Below are 25,441 nucleotides of genomic sequence, written 5' to 3'. Positions count from 1 at the left end.
TGGGGCTTCTGTGGTGGCGCAGTGGTTAAGAATCTGCCTGCCAATGCAGTGGACACGGGTTCGAGCCCTGGCCCGGGAAGATCCCACATGCCACGGAGCACCTTAGCCCCTGTGCCACAACTGCTGAGCCTGTGCTCTAGAGCCCGTGAGCCACAACTACTGAAGCCTGCGCGCCTAGAGCCCATGCTCCGCAACAAAAGAAGCCACCGCAATGAGAAGCCCATGCACCTCAACGAAGAGTAGCCCCCACTAGCTTCAACTAGAGAAAGCCCGGGCACAGCAACAGAGACCCAACTCAGCCAAAAATAAATAAAAATAAATTGGTTTGATGACTTACAGTTATAAACTTTTTCTAACGTTAAACCATTTTTACTTTTCTGGGTTAAAACTGAATTGCCCATGTATTGTCTCCTAAATATTAATATGATAATATAGGTAACAGTTATGTTGCATCTGTTCTAATAGTACTGTTTTAAGTGCTTTACATTTATTAGCTCATTTAATCTTTTAAAGAACCCTGTGATTTACGTATTAGTAGTAGCAGCAGCAGCAGCAGCAGCAGTGGTAGTAGTGTTTTTATTTTATAAATGGTGAGATCCCACACAGAGAAGTTAGGTACATTTGCTCAAGATCATAGGGCTAGAAAGTGGGGGAACTGGAATTTCAACACAGGGAGTTGAGTTCCAGAGTTCATGTTTACCCACTTTATATATCACTGACCTGATTTGCTAATAATGTCTTTGGGTTTTTTTAGGACTTTTTATTTGTTTTCTTCAATGAGATTGGCTTTTTTTTCTCTTTTTTTTTTTCCTTTGGTATCAAGATTATACTGGTCTTATAGAGTTAGCTGAGTAGCACTGCCTCTTTTTCTGTTCTCTAGAGAAGTTTGTAAAAGAAGAATGTTTTGTTCCTTGAAACATATTGGAGGAATCATCTGTAAAACCATCTGAGTCTGGAGATTGTTTTTCCCACTTGGGGGGATGGGGAATTTTTTTTAGCTATTGGTTTAGTTACTTTAATTGTTATAGGACTATTCAGGCATTCTATTTCTTCTTGAAACAGTTTTGCTAAATTTATTTTTATAGGAATTTGTTCATTTCTTAAGTTGAAAAATTTACTGGCATAAAATTTTTTATTGCATCCTTTTACCTTTTTTGATTTCTCCTAGATTTGTAGTTATAACCTCTCCTTCTTTCTTCATATTATTTCTTTGTGCATTTATTCTTGTTCCCTTGTTTGACCTCACCAGATATTTAGTGAGATCAAAGAACTAGCTTTTGGCTTTGTTGATCTTCATTATTCTCATGTTTCCTTTTCATTAATTTATGTTCTTTATTATCATCTCATATTGGCGGAAGCGGTTAATACGTTGTTCTCTCTTAACTTTTTGTGTGGAATTTCATTGAATTTCAACTTTTTTTTAGTTTCAGTGTAAGTATTTCAGGCTATAAATTTCCCCCAATGTATATACAATACCTTTTACTGCATCCCCAAGTTTTAGTCTTTACTAAACATTTTTATTGTTTTCTGTATTTAAAATTTTTTTAGTTCTAAATATTTTAATACCCTTTATGATTTTTCTCCTTGATCTGTGAGTTATTATGGAATTTAGCCTTGTTATTTTTTATTTCTATTTTAATGGTAATATTATTAAAGAATTTGATCTGTATGATATCTGTTCTTTGAAATCTACTGAGAATTACGGCATGATCTAGACCTTTTCATTTTTAAATATTCAATATATGCTTAAGAAGAATGTGTTTCCCAGTGTTGGACGCAAGCTTCTAAATATACAGGAAGGTTATTAATTGAGCTTTTCAAATCTTCTTTATATTCACTATTTTTTTAACTGCTTGGTTTATCTATTAATGATTGAGAAATTGGATTTTCTCATGATGATGTATTCACCAGTTTTTCTGTGAAGTTCTAGCAATTTTTTTTCTAATATATTTTGAGTCTATCTTATGGAATGCACAAAAATTTAGAGTGGAATTTAGTGAGTAGAATTTTATCATTGCTATAATGATGCTTTTTCTATTTAAGTCTAGATTTTATTTCATAATTTGGTATAACAAACTGCATTTAACTGGTGAACTTACTCCTTTTATACTTATTTTGATTACTAATCTATATGGACATGTTTCTACCACTTTTTGTTTTCTGTTTGTCATGCATTTTCTATGCTTATCTTTATCTCCTTTCTCACTCTTTTTTTTTTAATTGGAGTAAAGTTGATTTGCAATGTTGCATTACTTAGTGCTATACAGCAAAGTGAATCAGTTATACGTATACACATATCCACTCTTTTTTAGATTCTTTTCCCATATAGATCATTAGAGAGTATTGACCAGAGTTCCCTGTGCTATACAGTAGGTCCTTATTAGTTTTCTATTTTATATATAGTAGTGTGTGTATGTCAATCCCAATCTCCCACTTATCCCTCCCCACTTCCCCGCTGGTAACCATAAGATTGTTTTCTACATCTGTAACTCTGTTTCTGTTTTGTAAATAAGTGCATTTGTACCATTTTTTTAGATCCCACATATAAGCAATATCATATGACATATGTCCTTCTCTGTCTGACTTACTTCACCTAGTATGACAGTCTCTGGGTCCACCCATGTTGCTACAAATGGCATTATTTCATTCTTTTTATGGCTGAGTTTGCTCTTTTTTAAAATTGTGGCAAAATATATATAACATAAAATTTCTATCCTAATCATTTTTATGTGTATAATTGAGTAGTGTAAGGTACATCACATTGTTGTGAAACCAATCTCCAGAATTCTTTTCATCTTGAAAATATTTTTCTTGATTTTTAATTGAGGTTTTTGTTTTCTTGTTCTCGTTTTGCTCACTACTCATTCTAGCAGTTTCTAGTAGTATTGAATTTTATCGTGCATATTTAACAAAGTCTAAATTTAATATCTTTTTTTTAAATTTAATATTGGGTTGGCCAAAAAGTGCCTTCGGTTTTAAAGTAAAAATAAAAGACTTATTTTTCATTTTCACCAAGAACTTTATTGAACAACGTATTCAACCTTTTGTCCCACTACCTTCTGCCATTTTTCAGGCAACTTCATAATTCCATCTTCCCAAAACTTTTTATCTTTTTGGGCAAAGAACTGTTCCGGATGCCTTTTACAGTCTTCCAGGGAACTGAAATTTTTTCCATTAAGAGAATTTTGTGAAGACTGAGATAAATGGAAATCTGAAGGTGCAATGTCTGGTGAATACGGCAGATGAATTAGACTACCCAGCCAAGCTGTAACAGTTTTTGCCTGGTCATCAAAGAAACATGCGGTCTTGTGTTACCCTGATGGAAGGTTATGCGGTTTCTGTGACTAATTCCAGATGCTTTTTGTTGAGTGCTGCTTTCAGTTGGTCTAATGGGAGCAGTACTTGTTGGAGTTAATTGTTTGGTTTTCCGGAAGGAGCTCATAATAGAGGACTCCCTTCCAATCCCACCATATACACAACATCATCTTCTTTGGATGAAGCCCATCCTTTGGTGTGGTTGGTGGTGGTTCATTTCACTTGCCCCACGATCTCTTCTTTTCCGCATTGTTGTACAGTATCCACTTTTCATCACCCATCACAATTTGCTTTAAAAACGGTATGTTTTCGTTACGTTTAAGTAGAGAATCGCAGGTAGAAATACGGTCAGGAAGGTTTTTTTCGCTTAACTTATGTTGAACACAAACATCAAAGCGATGGACATAACCAAGCTGGTGCAAATGATTTTCATCGCTTAATTTGGATATTTTGAGTATGTCGACTATCTCCTGCGTGGTATAACTTTGATTGTTCTCAGTTAATGTCTCGATTTGATCAGTATCAACTTCAACTGGTCTACCTGACTGTGGAGCATCGTCCAGCAAGAAATCTCCAGCATGAAACCTCGCAAACCACTTTTGACACGTTCAGTCAATCACAGCACCTTCTCCATACACTGCACAAATCTTCCTTTTGTGTTTCAGTTGAGTTTTTACCTTTCTTGAAATAATAAAACATAATATGCTGAAAATGTTGCTTTTTTTTTCCGTCTTAAGTATTAAAATGGCTACACAAAAATTCACCAGTTTTGTTAAGTTTTTTTTTTAATGTATACTGTTATGACAGGTGTCACAAGAAAATCTAACAAAATTGTTTCGAATGAGGTTAAAGACAGCTAAGCACTACTAGAGCCGTCTTACGGGAAAAACCGAATGAACCTTTTGGCCAACCCAGTATCTTAAACTGTTGCTCCCAAACACTTTGAGGACCTTTAACTCTATTGCTTCTTCCCAACTACTGTGCTTTTTTGGACCAAGATGTTAGTTATGTCCTTTTTGTTTACTGTACAAATGAGACAATAATACAATCTTATATACAAGTTTGCTTACATTTATATTTATGTTTACCAATTTCTTAGCCCTCCACTTCTCTTTCATTAGATCTTCCTTCTAAAATCATTTTTCATTTTCCTGAAATAAATATTTAGAGGTTCCTTTAAGTTCAGATCTGGTTGTGGTAAGCTCTGTCAATTTGTGTTTGTAAGAATCTCATTATTTTTTAGCCTCATACTTCAAAAGTAGCCTCATACTTCAAAAGTAATTTTTCTGTGTGTACAATTTTAATTATTATCTCTTAAAAAATATGTCCTCCTGTTACTATTGTTACTTCTTAGATGTCTGCTCTAATTATCTTTTTTTTTCCTTTTTGAGGATGGGGAATAGGTGATTTGTGTTTTTTCCCTCCGATTTCTATTTTTTTATTTTTATTTAATGTTATATACTTTATTTTTTAAAGTTTCTGGGTTTGAATTTCTTCTTATTTTTCTTCATAAAGGTAGAGCTTTCTGTATTGGTAGATTCATGTTTTTAATGTTAATACTTACATTTTTTCATTTCTAAAGCTCTATACAATGTTTTATAAACAGTTTTTCGTAGTCTTTTTGCCTCATCATTTTAAATAGTCTTTTGTCATTTTCCTATTTTTATGATTTCCTTTTATTTCTTCAAACATTTCATGTATAGCAGTCTTATCAGTATCTGATAGTTCTAATATCCAAATACCATTGGGGTTTATTTTTATTGTTTGTAATGTTTGCTTGTGGTTGTTTGTCCTTTGGGTGTTTGGGAAATCTATGGTTGTGAGCTCATATGTGTATGCTCTTAAAAAAAAAATAGATATCATTGAGACTCTTCCTCAAAGAAGGTTGCATTTCCTTTTGCTGGGAGACAAGTGGTTCTGCTGACCCAAGTCTACTTCAGATCCTTCTAAGTTTCTCACTTTAATTAGCTTTTCTCTTTGCTGCTGGCCCAAGAGTTAGTCTCCACATCAAATACAGCCCTTGTTTTTATCATTTGTAATCATTTGATATAATTTTTAAAAATCTCACAGATATCCGTTAAATTTCACAAAATCTTTATCTTTACCATTGTATCTTGTATTCCTATACCTTTATTTGTTTATTTGTTTATTGAAACTAAGGTACTGGAAGGTTAAATCAGTTGTTCCTTTGCAGTTAGCATGTTAGCATAAGGAATTGAGAATATGAACAGAGCACCATGCTCCTAGTATCTGTTCAAAAGTAGTTCATTTCTTTTAATTTTGTTCTGAGGTGAATAATTTTGGCTCTTCTTGACTTCATGATAAATATTTTGATGGCCAAATTTGGTCCCTAGGGTGCAGAATTGGTAACTTATATTCTTTTTACGAAACTGTAGGAACTAGTCCAGGCTAGTGAGCGATTAAAAAACCAATCCAAAGAGCTGAAAGACGCACACTGTCAGAGGAAACTGGCCATGCAGGAATTCATGGAGATCAATGAGCGGCTAACAGAATTGCACACCCAAAAACAGAAACTTGCTCGCCATGTCCGAGATAAGGAAGAAGAGGTGGACCTGGTGATGCAAAAAGTTGAAAGCTTAAGGCAAGAACTGCGCAGAACAGAAAGAGCCAAAAAAGAGGTTAGTAGTCAGGCAAATTTGTAGTGCCCATGGGGTAGTGATTAAAGCTGCTTTTTCAGACTAGTGAAATAATATATATTTCATTCTTTAATTTTTGAAAAGAGTTTTTAGTTTGGTAATAATATTTAATATGAATTTCAACATTTGAGTTATCTATCTATTGCAAGGTAAATTCCCATGGGGAGACATTTTATTGGAGAAACAATTATAACCATGAAATCTGCTTTTATCATTTTATTTTAAAGCTGGAAGTTCGTACAGAAGCTGTAGCTGCTGAAGCATCTAAAGACAGGAAATTGCGCGAACAGAGCGAGCACTATTCTAAGCAACTGCAAAATGAATTAGAGGGACTGAAGGTATCGTTTGATTTCATATTTATGAAGTTGAATTAATTTTCTCCTCTTTCTGCTTAACAGGACTATGTTATATTCTCTTTTTGGTGTAGAGTAAAAACTAGCTATCCTTCAAACATAGTATTCTTATTTCTCATTCTTATCAATAGGAAGCTGGTATAGACTTCTTAATCATGCTGTAAGGAAAGGGAAGGCGGCTGTATTTAGTGGGGAGAAGAAATCTTTCAGGAAGGAGTTAAAATATTTATGAAGGGGGCTTCCCTGGTGGCGCAGTGTTTGAGAGTCCGCCTGCCGATGCAGGGGACACGGGTTCGTGCCCGGTCCGGGAAGATCCCACATGCCGCGGAGCGGCTGGGCCCGTGAGCCATGGCCGCTGAGCCTGCACGTCCGGAGCCTGTGCTCCGCAACGGGAGAGGCCACAACAGTGAGAGGCTGGCGTACTGCAAAAAAAAAAAAAAAAAAAATTATGAAGGGCTGCATACCTTGACAAGATATATTGGTAATCTCATGGGAGGCAGGGTTAGATGTCTAGATCCTCTGTCTTGTTAAGTGACTTAGGAGAGGCTCAGAGGTAGCTTTGCAGATACTTCTGTTAAGTGGGATGAGATGATAATTGGCCTGGATTTAAACATCTCAGCAGAAGTGCTTAGCAAGGGAAATCTTTGTGCCAGCTCTAGAGTTGGACTATCTGCTTTTAAAGCCCAGCCTCATCAGTTACCAGCTGTGTATCGCTGGACAAAACATTTAATCTCTTTGGACCTTAATTTCTCATTTGTAAAACCCTATCTCATTGGTATCATGTAAGGAGTACATATACATGTATGTAAGCTGCCACATCATAAGTGGTCAGTAACTATTAGCTATAGTAATAATATTATATATGTCAAAGTGAGAGAATTAGGATTAATTGACTTCGTATTTCTATAACACTAAATAATCTGAATATGATGTCTGCCTTTTCTTGACTCTACCCTTTGCATATCCCAATTCCTCTGCATTGTCTGCCAGCCACCACCTCCACACACTCCTTGTGTGCCTAGTCTAGTATTTTATTCATCCAGCAAAATATAAGAATGAAGTTGAATGTCATCTCAGGAAGTCTAAATATTCCTTATTCTCTGCTGCTATAGAATTTTGTTAATAACTTTACAATAGCTCTTATTATAATTATTTATTCACAAAATGTCTCCCCACCTAAACTGTGACTTAGCTTATTGAAAACATAGACTGGTATATTATTTGTTTTGTTTTGATTGATCATGATTGCACAGTCTTGGTTAGCTTTCCAAAATAGTTATGTTTCTTCTATAAATAACCTATGCTTCTAGAGCAGGATTAGTGTGTAGAAGTCATTACATTACCGTCTCAAATAACTTTCAGTCAGGGACTACTTTGTTTCCAGCACTATCTTAGGTGATTTTGGTAAGCACAAGAATCACAAAGTGCAAACTGGAGGAAATCTTAGAGATTATTTGCATTTGAGGAAAGCGAAACTCAGATGAGTTTAGGATTTTATAGTCTTAAATGATAGAGTACAGTTTAAACCCAGGTGTTCTAATTCTTAGTACCATTCTGTCCACTAGTTTGATTTTTATTTTTTTCTGTAACAAACACTGCTCATTGAAAACTCTGAGTCACATGTGTTTACCTACATATCAGACACTCATAATCTCTTGTGTCATTTACAGATTTGGGAAATTTGGGATAATAATAAAACTACCCAATAAATTAGTTAATGCATTTAAAATGCTTAGCCCATGGCCTGGCACAAAGTAAAGGCTCAATAACTGTTAGCTATTATTATTATCATACTACCATTTCTTTAAGATATTTTCTAAAAGTGGAATTTCTTGATTTAAAGGTATACACATGTAAATTTTGAAACCTATTTTGGCCCCTTTAAAAGGTTGTAGGAATCTTTGCTTCATTAAGAATACTCTTCAATAGAATTGAAGAGAAAAAAAGTTCTTGAATAAAAGTTAGAAACTTTAATACCCCACTTCCAAAAATGGATAGAACATATAGACAGAAGATAAATAAGCATATAGATGTCTTGATCAACAGTATAACCAACTAGAACTAACAGATACATATATAGAACCCTCCACCCAACAACAGCAGAATACATATTCTTCTCAAGTGCAATTGATACATTCTCCAGGATAGACCAGATGTTAGGCCACAAAATAAATCTCAATAAATGTAAAAAGATTGAGATCACACAAAGTATCCACTCCAATCACAATGGAATGAAGCTAGAAATCAATAGCATAAGGAAAACTGGAATGTTAAAAAAATATGTGGAAATGAAATAAGACACTCTTAACCAACCAGTGGGTCAATGAAGAAATCACAAGGGAAATTAGAAAATACCTAACTTTATATCTTACACAACTAGAAAAAGAAAAGCAAAGGAAACAAAGCTAGCAGATGGAAGGAAATAATAAGGATTAGAGCAGTGTTCAATAAAATGAGAACAGAATAATAATAATAAAGGGAATGAAACCAAAGTTCATTCTTTGAGAGATCAACAAAATTGACAAACCTTTAGCTAGACTGACAGAGAGAGGAAGGAAGGGAGGAAACAAATAACATCAGAAATGAAAGTGGATATTAATACCTATCATCAGAAAGCAAAAGGATTATAAGAGAATACTATGAACAACTCTATGCCAACAAAGTAAATAATCTAGATGAAATGGACAGATCGAGAAGCACACAAATTACCTAAATGCAAGACAAAATAGAAAGTCTCAACAGACTTACAACAGGCAAAGAGATTGAATTGGTAATAAGAACCTCCTGACAAAGAAAAGCCCAGGACCAGATAGCTTCACTAGTGAACTGAACCAAACTTTTAAGGAAGAATTAACACCAATTCTTCTTAAACTCTTCCACAGAATACAAGAATAGGGAACACTTCCTAACTCATTCCATAGGCCAGCATTGCCATAATACCAAAGCCATATGAATAATATCACAAGAAAAGAAAATTATAGACCAGTATTCCTAACGAATATAGACGTATGAATTCTCAACAAAACACCAGCAAACCAAATCCAAAGCCATATTAAAAGGATTATAAACCATGGCAAAGTGGGGTCTATCCCAGGAATGCAAGGGTGGTTGAATATAAGAAAATAAATCAATTTAATACATCACATTGAAAGAACCAAAGGGAGGGGGGAACTGCATGATCATCTTAATTGATGCACATAAGTCATTTCACAAAATTCAACATCCTTTCATGATAAAAACTCTCAGAAAACTAGGAATAGAAGGGAATATACTCAACATGATCAAAGACATTTATGAAAAACCCATAGCTAACATCATACTCAATGGTGAATGACTGAAAATTTTTTCTCTGAGTTTAGGAATGAGACAAGGATGCCCATTTTCACCACTGCAATTAACATTATGCTGGCGGTTCTAGCCAGAGGAATTAGATAAGAAAAGGAAATAGAAGGCATCCAAACTGGAAAAGAAGAAGTAAAACTATCTCTATTTGCAGATCACAGGATCCTATATTTAATAACTCCAAAGAATACTACCAGTTTCCAATCCAGTATATAAGAACTTCAGAAGTCACCACTTTGTTCTAACAAGAAGTAAAAAGCTGAACAAATTGAAAAATCAACAACTCTTCTTAGATCTGTAAGGGAAGTAATATCACAGAACCAACTGCTGTCCTCCAAACTGGAGAGAGTGACAGACAAATACAGAGAATCACAGCTTATGAGATCAGGAACCCTTGTAGGAAATCAGTACCAGTGTAGGGAGACCTGAACTGTTATTGAAAAATTGCTAGAGGCTCAGTGCGGACAAGTTTGAGAGATAAAAACTCCAGGGGAGCCTCGTCATTGGGGAGCCCTGACAGTTTCATCAGTTTTACATCCTGGAGCTCTACGAGGTTTTCACAGTGAATATCAGAGAAAAATCCCCTTGTACTAACAATAGGGGTAACAACTTTGAATGTGCCAGAGCATTCTGTTCTTCTTAACAAGGTCTATCTTCAGGAGAAACTCTTCAACCAGAATCTAACTTGCTGGGATTTTATCAGACCTAACTGACTTGAGGGAAGGGAAATATTCAGCCCCAGCCCACTCTAGTCACCCTGTCAAAACAGGTAAGTGGGGGAGAAAAACTGACAAGGTTGTCTTAAGTTCACAGTCCAGAAGCACAGGCTCAGTAACATACTGATATCCAATCTTAGGACTATAGAACGCTTCCCCTCCCACCACAGCTTGCAACCACATTACTAATAGCCTATTTACAGCAGTTCCTTTTACCCAGTGCATCATGTTCACCTATCAACAAAAAATTACAAGACATACTGAAAGACAAAAAACACAGAATAGAGCAAACATCACAACCAGACTCAGGGATGTTGAAATTATCAGGCCAGGAATTGAAAACAACTGTGATTGATATGCTAAGGACTTTAATGAAAAAGTAGAGAGCATGGAAAAATAAATGGGCAATGTAAGCAGAGAGATGTAAATTCTAAGAAAGAACCAAAAAGAAATGCTAGACATGAAACATATTGTAACAGAATGAAGAATGCCCTTTATGAGCTTATTAGTACACTGGATACAGCTGAAGAAAGAATCTCTGAGCTTGAGGATATCAAAATAGGACTGCCAAAACTGAAAAGCAAAGAGAAAAAAGTGAAAAAACAGAAAAGAATATCCAAGTGTTGTGGAACATTTACAAAAGTTGTACCATACGTATAATGGGAACACTAAAAGGTGAACAGAGAAAGGAACAGAAGAACCATTTGGAACAATAATGACTGAAAATTTCCCCCAAATTAATGTCAGACACTAAACCACAGATTCAGGAAGCTCAAAGAACACCAAACAGAGTAAATACCCAAAAAATTACACCTAGACATGCCATTTTCAAATTATAGATAAAGATAAAAATCCTGAAAGCAGTCAGAGATAAAAAAAATACCTTACCTCTAGAAAATATAAGGTAAGAATTACATTTGACTTTTGCTCTTCATGCAAACAAGAAGAGAGTGGAGTGAAATATTTAAAGTGTTGAGAAAAAAAACCCTACCCACCTAGAATTTTGTACTTTGAGAAATTATCTTTCAAAAGTGAAGGAGAAATAAAGGCTTCCTGAGACAAAGATTTCAGGGAATTTGTTTCAAGTAAACCTGCCTTGCAAGAAATGTTAAAAAGAAGTTCTCCAGAGAGAAGGAAAATGATATAGGTCAGAAACTCAGATCTACATAAAGAAAGAAAAAGCATCAGAGAAGGAATACATGAAGGTAAAATAAATAAAAGCTTTTATTTTTCTTATTCTTAATCTAATAGATGAAATGTTCAAAATAATAGCAACAATGTATTCAATTATATATACTTATATACATGCTTATGTCTGATTACATGTATATATAAATATGCTTATGTGTGCTTATGTGTAACTGAAATGAATGACAGCAATTATACAAGGGATAGGAGGCAGGAATTAGGATTATTTCATTTTATGGTACTTGCACTATCCGTGAAGTAGTAGAATGTTATTTGAAACTGGACTTGGATTGGTTATAAATGCAGATTGCAAACTGTAGAATGGCCACTTAAAAAAGGAGTTCAACTGATATGCTCAGAATGGGGAGAAAATTGAATCATATAAAATGCTTAATCAAAACCACAAAAGACAGGGACTTCCCTGGCAGTTCTGTGGTTGAGACTCTGTGCTTCAAATGCAGGGAACATGTGTTCAATCCCTGGTCAGGGACTGAGATCCCGCATGCCGCATGGCGTGGCCAAAAACAAGGGGAAAAAAAAACAGCAAAAGACAGAAAAGGTATGGAAGACAAAAATAGATACAAAGAAAGGAGCAATAAATAGAAAGCAGTAGCAAATACAATAGATATTAATCAAAAAACATCAACAATCATTTAGAATGTCAATGGTTTAAGTATACCAATTACAAAACAGATTATGTCAGATTGGATCAAAAAACAGTATCTAACTATATGTTGTCTAAAAAGTCCACTTTAGGTATAGAGGCACATAGAGTTTTTCCTCAGTATCCATGGGGCATTGGTTCCATGCCCTCTCCACACCCCATGGATACCAAAATCTGCACACGCTCCATTCCCTTATATAAAATGGTGTAGTACAGTCAGCCCTCTGTATCCGTGGATGCAGAATTCGTGGATACAGAGGCCAAGTGTCTAGATTAAGAGTACAGGCATACCTTGTTTTATTGTGCTTTGCTGTATTGTACTTTGCAGGTATTACAAATTGAAGGTTTGTGGCACCCTGCATCGAGCAAGTCTGTCAGCACCATTTTTCCAATAGCTTTTGCTTACTTCATGATTTTATGTCACATTTTGGTAATTCTCACAGTATTTCAAATTTCTTCATTATTATATTTGTTGTGGTGATCTGTGATTATTGATCTTTGATGTTACTATTGCAAGAAGATTGCAACTCGCTAAAGGCTCAGATGATGGTTAGCATTTTTAGCAATAAAGTATTTTTAAAATTAAGGTGTGTACATTTTTTTAGACATAACGCTATTGCACACTTAATAAACTAGAGTATAGTGTGAATACAACTTTTATGTGCACTGGGAAATCAAAAAATTCATGTGATGCACTTTATTGCAATATTCACCTTTTTGCAGTAGTCTGGAACTGAACCCACAATATCCCCAAGGTATGCCTGTAAGTGGATGGAGAAAGATATACCGTGCTAACACTAATCAAAAGAAAGTGGAAGTAGCTATATTAATTTCAGACAGCGTGGAATTTGGAGTAAGGAAAGTTTTTGGAAATAAAGAAGGGCATTCCTGTTCACCAAGAAAATGTAGCATACTTAATGTGTATGTGTGTAACAACATAGCATCAAAATGCATGAGGCAAAACCCGACAGAAGTGCAGAGAAAAAGAGATGAATTCACTGTCATAGTTGGGAACTTCAGCACCCCTCTATCAGAAATGGACAGATCCAGCAGGCAAAAAAATCAGTAAGGACATAGTTGAACTCAACATCCATCATCAATCAAGTGGATGTAAGGACATCTATATACTGCTTCACCCAAAAACAGCAGAATACACATTCTTCTCGAGCTTACATGGAACGTCCACCAAGACAGACCACATTCTGGGCCATAAAACAAACCTTAAAAAATCCTTAACAAATTTAAAAGAACAGGAATCATACATTGTCTGCTCTCAGACCACAATGGAATTAGACTAGATGTCAGTAACAAAAAGATAGCTGGAAAACTCCAAAATACTTGGAATTAAGGCACCACCCTTATAAAAAACACATGAGCCAAAGAAAATATCTCATGAGAAACTTAAAAATATTTTGAACTAAATGAAAATGAAAACACAAATTGTCAAAATTTGTCAGATACAGTGAAAGCAGTGCTTAGAGGGAAACTTGTGGCATTGAATGCATATATTAGGAAAGAAGAAAGATCTGAGATTAATCGTCTTAGCTTCCACCTTAGGATACTAGAAAGAGGAGAGCAAATTAAATCTAAAGTAATCAGAAGAAAAATAATAAAAATTAGAGCAGAAATCCATCAAATTGAAAACAGGAAACCAATAGAGAAAAATCATTGAAACCAAAGCTTATTCTTTAAAAAGGTCAATGAAATCGATAAGCCTCTCTATCCAGGCTAATTAAGAAAAAAAGGAGTCCCGTATCTATTTTTGAGAGAAATCATATTAACAAGTTTTCTAGTATGAAACTGTTCTTACATTCTGGGAATCAGTTGCTCATATAAATAACTGAATTTCAATACAGCAATGGATTTCAAATGTTAACATTTTATTAACAATTTTTGCTGTTAAATGTATCGATATATTGAGATGAGTCTGGTTTTATTATTTGGTGTTTTGATCAGGTTTTGTTTCAGGGTTATCTTAATTTTATATAAAGTAGAGTAAACCTTGCTTTTTTTCTCTGTGCTCATAGAAATAAACTCTTCCTTGAAATCTGAAAAAATTCTCTTGTAACACATTCTTTGTTATTACATAGTAGCTTCTCAGTGCTTTATTTTATTGTTGATTTGAGACAATTTGGTCACTTATATTTTTCCAGTAAAAGTATCTTTCAAACAGATTTTCAAACTTACAAGTTTGAATACCTTATATAAATTTAATAATTCCCTTGGAAACTTGAAAAGAAGGGGAATTACCTATCAATATAGTTTATATTATTTCATATATTTATAATTACCTTCACACTATAATTCTTTTAAAATTTTTCTTCTCTTTTCTGTGGTAAATATTTTTGCACAGAATATGCTTAATCTGTGTTTTGCCTGCTGTACTCTCTGCTATATCTTTAAACCTTTGATTGTAAAATAAAACACAAATACAAAGAAAAAAAGAAAAGAGACAGGACACTACTAGTATCAGAAATGAAAGACAGAACATCAGTATGCAACCCATGTACATGAAAAGGCTAATAAAGGAATACTATGAACAATTAATTCTTTGCCTACAATTTGATAACCTAGATGAAATGGACCAATTCCTTCAAAGACACAGCTCCCATAACTAACCAAGGAGAAATAAATAATCTGAAATGGCTCTGTCTGTTAAAGAAATTGAATCAATAATTAATAATCTTCCAGAACAGAAAGCACCAGGCCCAGATGTATTCACTGGTGAATTCTACCAGACATTTAAGGAAGAAATCATGACAGTTCTCTACAGTTGCTTTCAGAAGATAGAATAGAGGAAATACTTCTTAACTCATTCTGTGATGCAAGAATTATGCTAATACCAAAACCAAAGACATTACAAGAAAAGAATGCTACAGACCAATGTAGAAAGCCTCATAGACATAGGTGCAAAAGTCCTCAAAAAATATTAACAAATTGAATCCAACAATATATAAAAAGAATTATACACCACAACCACATGGAATTTCATCCCACGTACACAAGGCTGGTTCAGCATTTGAAAGTGAATTAATGTAATGCATCACTGATGTGATAAAAATCACATGATCGGGCTTCCCTGGTGGCACAGTGGTTGAGAGTCCACCTGCCAATGCAGGGGACACGGGTTCATGCCCCAGTCCGGGAAGATCCCACATGCCACGGAGTGGCTAGGCCTGTGAGCCATGGCCACTGAGCCTGCGTGTCCGGAGTTTGTACTCTGCAATGGGAGAGGCCACAACAGTGAGAGGCCCGTGTACAGCAAAAAAAATTAAAAAACAAAAAAAAAATCACATGATCATATCAGTAGATACAGAAAAAGCATCTGACAAACTCTAATACTCATTCATGATAAAAACTCAGTAAACTAGGAATAGAGGGGAACTTCCTCAACTTGATAAATAATACCTATCAAAAAACCTAAAGTAACATCATACTTAATGACAAGAATCTTGACGCTTTTTCATTAAGATCAAGAACAAAGCAAGGATTCTTCCTCTCACTACTCCTTTTCAACATCATGCTGTATGTCTTAGCTAATGCAATAAGACAAGAAAACAAAAAAGAAGTATACAGATTGGGAAAGATGACATAAAACTGTCTTGGTTAGCAGATGATATGATTGTCTATGTAGAGAATCAACAAATTAACAAAAAGACTCCTGGAACTAGTAAGGCATTTATAGCAAGGTTGCAGGTACAAGATTAATACACAAAAGTTGGTCACTTTCTTATATACCAACCATGAATAAGTGGAATTTGAAATTTAAAACTCTGTACTATTAACATTAGTACCCACAAAAATGAAATAGTGAAGTATAAATATGCCAAAATATGCATAAGACCTGTACGGGGGAAACTATAAAACTCTGATGAAAGAAATCAAAGAAGAACTAAATAAATGGAGAGATATTCCACGTTCATGGATAGGAAGACTCCGTATTATGTGTCTTATAAGATGTCAGTTCTTCCCATCTTCAACTACAGATTTTTTTTTTGTGGTACGCGGGCCTCTCACTGTTGTGGCCTCTCATGTTGCGGAGCACAGGCTCCAGACGTGCAGGCTCAGCGACCATGGCTCACGGGCCCAGCTGCTCCGCGGCATGTGGGATCTTCCTGGACCGGGGCACGAACCCATGTCCCCTTCATCGACAGGCGGACTCTCAACCACTGTGCCACCAGGGAAGCCCCTTCAACTACAGATTTAATGCAGTACAAGTCAGAATTGCAGCAACTTCTTTTGTGGGTATCAACAAACTAAGCCTAAAGTTTATATGGAGACGCAAAGACCCAGAATAGCCAACACAATAGTGAAGGAAAAAAACATAGCTGGAATACTGACTTCAAGACTTATATAAAACTGCAGTAATCAAGACAGTATGGTATTGGCAAGAGACTATACAGATAAATCATCTTTGACAAAAAAGCAAAGGCAATATAATGGAGCAAAGATGTACTTTTTAACAAATAGTGTTAGAAGAACTAGACATCAATGCAAAAAGAAAATTGAATCTAGACACAGAACTTACACCCTTCACAAAAATTAACTCAAAATGGATCACAGACCTAGACATAAAACACAAAACTATTAACACTCCTAGACAATAACATAGGAGAAACCTAGATAATCTTTGGTATGGTGATGAGTTTTTACTTTCAGCACCAAAGGCACAATCCATGAAATAAAGAATTACTATGCTAGATCTCACTGAAATTGAAGTCTTCTGGACTGTGAAAGTCACGGCCAAGAATGAAAAGACGAGGCACAGACTGCAGGAAAATGCAGACATATCTGATACAAAACTGTTATCCAAATATTCAAAGAATTCTTAAAACTCAGTAAGAAAACAAACAACCGCAGGGTTGCATGATCAACATATAGTAATTAGTTGTGTTCCTATGTCAGCAATGAACAATCCACAATGAAATTAAGAAAGCAATTATAGTTACAATAGCATCTAAAAGAATGCCTTGGAATAAAATTAACCAAGAATGTTGTGCACTGAAAATTATAAAACATTGCTGAAAGAAATTAAAGGATACCTAAAATAAAGAAAAGATATCCCATGTTTATGAATAGGAAGACTTAGTATTGTTCAAATGTAGTTTTACCAAGAGTGATGTACAGGTTCAATTCGATCCCTATTATCAACAGCCCCTTTTGCAGAAATGGAAAATATGAGCCTCAAATTCATGTGGAATTGCCCCAAATAGCCAAAAAACTTGAAAAAGAAGGCCAAAGTTAGAAGACCCAAACTTCCCAATTTCAAAACTTATTACAAAATCACAGCAATAAAAAGAATATGACACTGGCATAAGAATATAGACCACTGGAATAGAATTAAGAGTCCAGAAATAAACTCATGTATCTATAGCCACAATTGATTTTTGACATAGGTACACATAGGTACTAAATCTATTCAGTATGGAAAGAATAGTTCCTTCAACTCATGTGCCAGACAGCTGGATTTCTGCATGCAAACAAATGAATTTGGACCCCTACCTTACACCATATTAAAAAATTAACTCAAAATGGATCAACAACTTACATATAAGAGCTACAACCATAAAACTCTTAGAAGAAAACATTGGGGTAAATCTTCATGATCTTGGGTTTGGAAGTAGATTCTTAAGTCACAGAAAGCATAAGCAACAAAACAAAAAATGGACAAATTAGACTTCATCAAAATAAAAACTTATTTGTATTGCATCAAAGGATATTTTTAAGAAAATGAAAAGATAACCTAAAGAATGGAAGAAACCATTTGTAAATCAAATATCTGATAAGGATTTGATATCCAGAATTTATAACAAACTCCTACAACTTAACAGAAAGATAAACTGCCCAATCAAAACATGGGCAATAACTTGCATAAACATTTCTCCAAAGAAGATATACTAGTAGCCAATAAGCACGTGAAAAGATGTTCAACATCATTAATTATTAGGGAAATGGAGTTAAAACCACAAGATACCACTTCATACCTACTAAGGTGGCTAAAATTAAAAACAAAAACAAAATAAGTGATTGCAAGAATATGAAAACAATTGGTGATTCCTCAATAAAAGTAAATGTAGAATTACCATATGACCGAGTAATTCAACTCCTAGTTATATACCCAAAAGAATTGGAAGCAGGGACTTCAAACAGACTCTTGTACACCAGTGTTCATTAAAACATTAGTAAAACAGCCAAAAAGGTATAAACAACCCAAGTGTTCATCAACAGATAAAGGAACAAAATGTGGCAAGTACATATAATGGAATATTATTCAACCATAAATGGGGTGAAGTTCTGGTATATCGTGCAACATGGATGAATATTGAGAACATTACGCTAAGTGAAAGAAGCTAGACAAAAGGGGACAAATATTATATGATTCTACTTATATGAAATATCTAGAATAGACAAATTCATTGAGATGGAAAGTGGAATAGAGATTACCAGGGGCAGTGTAGAGGGGATAATGGGGTGCTTGTTCCTTAATGGTTACAGAATTCTCTTTGAGAAGATGAAAAAGTTTTAGAAATTACAGTGTTGATGGTTGCACAACATTGTGAATGTAATACCACTGAACTGTACATTTAAAATGGTTAAAATGACAATTTTTTGTTATATATGTTTTACCACTTTAAAATAATTAATGTAGTATACCAAAAACTATTGAATTGTTCACTTTAAATGGGTCAATAGTATGGTGTGTGAATTATATCTTAGTAAAGCTGTTTTTTTGGTTAATATTTTGTTTTTTAAACATTAATACAGCTATCATTTCTTGTCTGGATAAATATGTAATGTTCTGTGTGGTTTTCCTGGGTTTTTCTCCCCCCTAGTTGAAAAAAAATTTGTTCTTCATATTGTAGTCAGAATAGTATTTTTAAAGTCTTTTAGTTTTGTGCGTAAAATCCTTTCATGGTACCACTTTGCTTTTCAGAAGAGGCTCAAACTTTGTTAACATAGCTTTTACCTTATGAGGTCCTTGCTGTTGGAGATTTTAACTTACTATTTGGGTTTCCCTGCTCATACATCAGGTTTTCTCTAGTATCTAGACTTTTGTACATGTTGCCAGCAATATTCTATGCTCAGGTCTCAATTTAGGTATAACTTCCTGTGGGTATCTTTCCTTCTATGGTTCTTCCTTCCACTGGGCCCTCTCCTCCCTGTTAGATATACCTCCCCTCTCCCCTATTGACTTTACTTGAGAAAGGCTGTTTTTTAAAAAAAGTACTTTCCAATTGTTGCAGTCATATACCACAGGAGTTTTTTTACCCTGTTGTATTAGTTTGCTAGAGCAGTTGTTACAAATACCCACAAACTGGCTGGCTTAAAAAACAGGAATTTATTGTCTCAATTATGGCAGTAGATCTGAAATCAAGGTGTTTGCAGAGTTGGCTTCTGATGGTTTGCTGGCAGTGTTTAGCGCTCCTTGGTTTGTAGATGTATCACCCTGATTTCTGCTTTAATCTTCATATGATGTTCTCAATGTGTGCGTGATTCTGAGTCTAAATTTCTTCTGTTTATAAGGATACAGTCATATTGGATTAGGGCCTACACTGATGACCTCATTTTAAGTTGATTACCTCTGTGAAGACCCTATTTTCATTTTCTTTTTTTTCAGGCTTTTTGAAGTACAAATGACAATTTAAAATTGTATGTATTTAAGGTGTAAAACCTGATATTTAGATATACGTATAATCGTGAAATGTTTCCCACAATCAAGCTAATTAACGTGTCTATCACCTCAGTTACCTCCTTCCTTCTGCCTTCCCTCTCTCCCTCCCTCCCTTCCTCCCTTCCTCCCTTGCTTTTTTTTTTGGCTAAGAATATTTAAGATCCACTCTCTTAGCAAATTTCCAGTATGCAGTACAGTATTGTTAACTGTAGTTATCCTGCTTTACATTAGATCTCTAGAATTTATTTATCCTACATATCTGAAACTTGTGCCTTTTGACCAACATTTCCCCATTTCCCCTACCCCCTCAGCCCTTCGCAACCACTGTTCTACTCTCTGCTTCTAAGAGTTTGACTTTTTTAGATTCCACACATAAGTCAGATCATGCAGTATTTAAAGCCCTAGTTCTAACTATGGTCACAATCTGAGGTACTGGTGTTTAGTGCTTCAACATATGAATTTTGGAGGGACACAATTCAACCCTTAACCCTTATATTTCACTTGAGAGTGTGATGTAAGCTTTTTCTCTGATTATTATGTGATTGTCACAAACATAATTTTAATGATTATAGAAGAATATCCACTTAGCCAGTTTCCTACTGTTAAATACACTTGGCCCTTCATATCCACTGTTTCCACGTCTGCAGATACAGAGAGCCCATTGTTTGGGGTGGTGTGGGGGAGAAAATTCCAAAAGGCAAAATTTGAACTTGCCATGCCCTAGCAACTTTTACATAGCATTTGTAGATAATTTAAAGAATTTGAGAGTATGTTATATGCGAATACTACTCCATTTTATATATGGGACTTGAGCGATCGTAGATTTTGGTAATGGAGGGTGGACAGACCTGGAACCAATCCCCCCAAGCTGACTGTATTTATTTTTCACTTTTGCAGTATAATAATTGCCATGGACCCTTTTATGCACTTCTTTTAGAACAGATACCTGGAAATGAAGTGGTCAGATCATTTTTAAGGCACTTGATACATGCCACAAATTTTTGCAAGTATGAGAGGCATTTCTTGCTTTCTTAGTAGATCTTTTATTAATCATATTTTCTTTTTGGGAATTATCTCTTTAAGTCATTTGCCCATTTAATTTTGTAGTCTTAATGTTTTTCTTATCACTTCTTATAAACTCTTTGCATAGTAAAAATTGTACTGTTTATCTTCTCTGAAACTGTTTTACCAATTTATCATTTGCCCTTTAATTTTGGTCTTCTTTCTTTTTCAAATTATAGATGATTTGTTTTTATTTTCCTCAATAGTTCTTCTATTGCTTCGAAGTTTGGCTTGTCCTTCTTTTTTCAGAGTTTGCTAAATATGTAATTCTGCTTTTTCCTGGATGTTTCTATTGGGTTTAAAGATATTTAGTTCTAATCCGTTTGGAATTTGTTTTGCTAAATGGTATGATGTGAGAATCAGTTTTTTCTTTAATTGCTAGTTTGTGGTTTCAATTCCATTAATTAATCACTGCTTTCCTCAGTGATTGACAGTATCTCACATATTGAATTAAATTATTTTGGGGTGGAGATCTATTACACTGATTACTTTATTAAAGATTTATAGTAGGGACTTCCCTGGTGGCACAATGGTTAAGAATCCGCCTGCCAACGTAGGGAACACAGGTTTGATCCCTGGTCCGGGAAGATCCCACATGCTGTGGAGCAACTAAGCCTGTGCACCACAACTACTGAGCCTGCGCTCTAGAGCTCGTGAGCCATAACTACCGAGCCCATGTGCCACAACTAGTGAAGCCCGTGTGCCTAGAGCCTGTGCTCCACAACAAGAGAAGCCACTGCAATGAGAAGCACGCACACCGCAATGAAGTGTAACCCCTGCTTGCTGCAACTAGAGAAAGCCTGCATGCAGCAACGAAGACTCAAGGCAGCCAAAAATAAATAAATAAAAATAAATAAATTTATAAAAGAAAAACAGTCTGCCTGCCAATGCAGGGGACACGGGTTTGATCCTTGGTCTGGGAAGATCCCACATGCCACGGAGCAACTAAGCCCGTGCACCACAACTACTGAGCCCGTGCACCACAACTACTGAGCCCACGCGCCACAACTACTGAAGCCCACGTGCTCTAGGGCCTGCGTGCCGCAACTACTGAGGCTGTGTACTGCAACTACTGAAGCCCACGCGCCTAGAGTCTGTTCTCTGCAACAAGAGAAGCCACTGCAATGAGAAGGCTGCACACCACAATGAAGAGTAGCCCCCACTCCCTGCAACTAGAGAAAGGCTGCGTGCAGCAACAAAGACCCAAAGCAGACAAAAAATTAAAAAAAAAAATTTATAGTATATGTTAACATATGAAAAGAACATTGCCCTCTCTCCTTCTTTACTCTTTGTGCTTTTTCAGGATTTTCTTTGGTATTTTTACCAGTTTATTTTTGCCTGTGTGCTAGAACATTTGTCTCCATCTCTCACCCAGTATTACCTCCCACATTAAAAATTTTTTAATTAAATTTACAGGGAAGATAATTTAAGAAACATTGAATATATATACATTCAATCTTCCCTTTCAAGTACTTGGTATTTTTCTATATTGTCGTCTTTAAATCTTTTATAAAGACTTGTAGTTTTTTCATATAATTCAAACAAATTATTCACTGTTGTTATTACTTGTGTGTGTACTAGTTGCTGGTGATTTTTGTTGGATCTATTAAAAAGAAATGAAAATTTTTTATTATTAACAATGAAAATTTTTACTATTATTGCTTATTCTACTGTCTAGAAGTACTGTGTGATTTATATTTATCTAATATGCAGTTGTTTTACTCAGCTTTATCAATTCCAACACTTTACAGTGGATTTATTTGCATTTTCTGAGCGAACAGTTATATTACGTGAAAATGATCATGATTTTCAACTATTCATGTTTTGTAACTATTTCACATGTTACTTAGAATATCGAAAATCTAATATTAAATAAGAGAGATAATAGAAGACATCCTTTTTGTTGTTATTATTCCTGGATGTATCTGGTGTTTCACTAGAAAGAATTATTTTGTCTGATAGCTTGAAAGAGGTTATTTCTTAAGAGAATTACTGAACTCTGTTTTTTTTGTGGGACTTGGGGTAGTATTTTGGAATTGGTATTAGATTTTATCCAGTACTTTTGGGCAGGGGTACTTACAGAGATTATCACATGGAGTTACTTTAATTTTTGCACAGTTATTAATGTTTGCTAATATTAAATTACCTTCAATACCTGTAATAAAACTTATTGTTTTGCAGTAGCTTGTTCTTTTTTACCTATGGCTTAATTTTGTTTCTCAGCATTTTATTTGGCTTTTTTACGTTCTTATCAATTAGTGGCATGAGTCTATAACTTTTTTTGGTGGTATCTTTGTGAGGTTTTGATTTCAAGGTAATTTTTGCTTGAAACTTCTAGTATATCTACTGCTATCCCAACAGAAAAACTATACTAAAGTGAGCAGCAAACTAAGAGTGTTCTTTAGGTGATTAGAAAAATGAAAGAGTAATACGATAAGTGGTTAGTGCTGCAGATGTTGATTTAGGCACCCTTTTCATGGAGTTGCATGAGAGCAAGAACATGACTTGACATGGCTCTTCCCAGTTTCCGCCAAGCTTTCCATGTCAGGCTGACTCAGAAACCGCTGGAAAATCTGGGTCCTGCATATGGTAGGCACTTCATAAGCAGTTTTGAGTAAATGGTTAACATTACAGTGACTATCCCAGAAACATTTCTCGGGCCCACGTTGATGCCTTTTTTTTTTTTTTTTTTTTAAATTATAGACCTCAAATGTGAAGCTAGCATAGTTTTCTTTGGACTTTAAATCAAGGACGGTTACCAGTTTTCCTGCCCTTAATACTGACTTCAAAAAAGGATACAGTGTCCTCCAGATCTTGATTCCTTGTTGTCACTAAATATAAGCTTATAGGTTCTTTGGGTTTTAAAAGTTTTGTTGTGGATCACCTGGGAAAATAGCATGTAACAAAGTAATAGAAAAATTACTCAAGAAAAAGCTCAGGAAATCTTATAGTCATAACCTTTGTATGCTTCTGTTTACCTTAGCTACTACCTGGAAGAACCTTTGGACATTACACTTTCCTTTCTCACTGATACCAAGAGTATATTTCAACCTCATTTCTAAAAAGATGTCTTTCAATCAAATTTCCCCTTCTTAAAGCCCTACCTAAACGTGAAGAGCTGTATCATGTTTTTCTAGAATAGATACAAAGATGTTAGATTCGACCTTTGTCATTTCTCCCTGGACCACTGCAGAAGCCTTCTTTCTCCCTTTTCTTTTTGTGCATTCTAGCTCTACCACTCCTCGCCCAATTTAATCTTTTAAAGACACAAATGTATTTGTAACCTTTTATTAGTTCCACATCAGAACTAGGATGCAGTTAGATTTTTCCTTCACTCCATACACCAACAATATTATATGTAAATTAGATATTTAAATGTAAAACAAATAATTATATAAGTACCAGCAGAAAATACAGATAAATATTTAATCTTGGTGTGAAGAAGACTGTAAAATACAGCAATAAAGGAATACACACTTAGAAAAATATTGGCAACATATGGCAGACAAAAGGTTAATAGCCTGAATAAAGAAAGTATTATTTTTATGTAATAATATACAAAAATAATATTCAGTTATATGAACAGTTCTTTATATTGTAGAAAGTTATTAGTTGATATTTTATTATTCTTACAGATTAATCTTTTATTATTACTTCTATAGCAAAAACAAATTAGTTACTCACCAGGAGTATGCAGCATAGAACATCAGCAAGAAATAACCAAACTAAAGACTGATTTGGAAAAGAAAAGTATCTTTTATGAAGAAGAATTGTCCAAGAGAGAAGGAATACATGCAAATGAAATTAAAAATCTGAAGAAAGAACTACATGATTCAGAAGGCCAGCAGCTTGCTCTCAACAAAGAAATTCTGATTTTGAAAGACAAATTGGAAAAAAACAGGAGAGAGAGGTAAGAATCAAGTTATTTACTCCTCTAATAATTATTTATTGGATACCTGTTCAGTGTTAAGGACTGGAGATACATAGGCAATAAACATATTCCAGTCCTCAAGAAGACCAAAGTCAAGATTGGTAAATAGAAAATTATATTACAGCATCATAGGAAAGCAAATTGGATAAGTATAGGAACACCCGTAGAAGAGGCACAAAAGTTAACTTTGGTGTATCTAGGTTTTGTGGACAAAATTATTTCTGAGTTAAGACCAAAGATATAAGAAATATATAGCTGTGGAAGAGTGTCCAGGCAAAGGTTAGCAGAATTTGCCAAGATCTAGAGGAAAAGGGTAGCATGGCACATTCAGAAAATGAAAGCTGTTCATTATGGTGGAAGCATAAAAAGGAAGATGAGTGGTGAGAAATGAGACTAGAAAGAAAAACAGTCGTAAGACCATTGAAGGAAAATTACATGATTATATCAATGTTTATATTTTTGAAAGACCACCCTTGCTACTGTTTAGAGAATGGATTGGAAGGAGCAGACTGCAGATCGTAATCTAGCTGTGAGAGATGAG

At 34.9% G+C, this 25,441-nt stretch overlaps 1 protein-coding gene across 5 annotated transcripts in view; it reads left to right on the top strand.

The window, feature by feature from the left end:
* CDC42BPA (CDC42 binding protein kinase alpha) overlaps positions 1-25,441 on the top strand; it is a 326,828-nt gene that overhangs the window by 207,845 nt on the left and 93,542 nt on the right. For 4 of the 5 annotated variants that reach the window (XM_060128299.1, XM_060128320.1, XM_060128294.1 and 1 more), the window contains exons 13-15: positions 5,712-5,954; positions 6,200-6,310; positions 24,632-24,879. In XM_060128299.1, coding sequence (XP_059984282.1) covers positions 5,712-5,954; positions 6,200-6,310; positions 24,632-24,879 — 602 coding nt within the window. The remainder of the gene's footprint in view (positions 1-5,711; positions 5,955-6,199; positions 6,311-24,631; positions 24,880-25,441) is intronic. The other variant, XM_060128307.1, reaches the window with a different exon arrangement.

Source organism: Lagenorhynchus albirostris, chromosome 2, assembly GCF_949774975.1.
Source record: "Lagenorhynchus albirostris chromosome 2, mLagAlb1.1, whole genome shotgun sequence".
Classification (NCBI taxonomy): domain Eukaryota; kingdom Metazoa; phylum Chordata; class Mammalia; order Artiodactyla; family Delphinidae; genus Lagenorhynchus; species Lagenorhynchus albirostris.
This window is presented reverse-complemented; position numbering and strand designations above follow the sequence as displayed.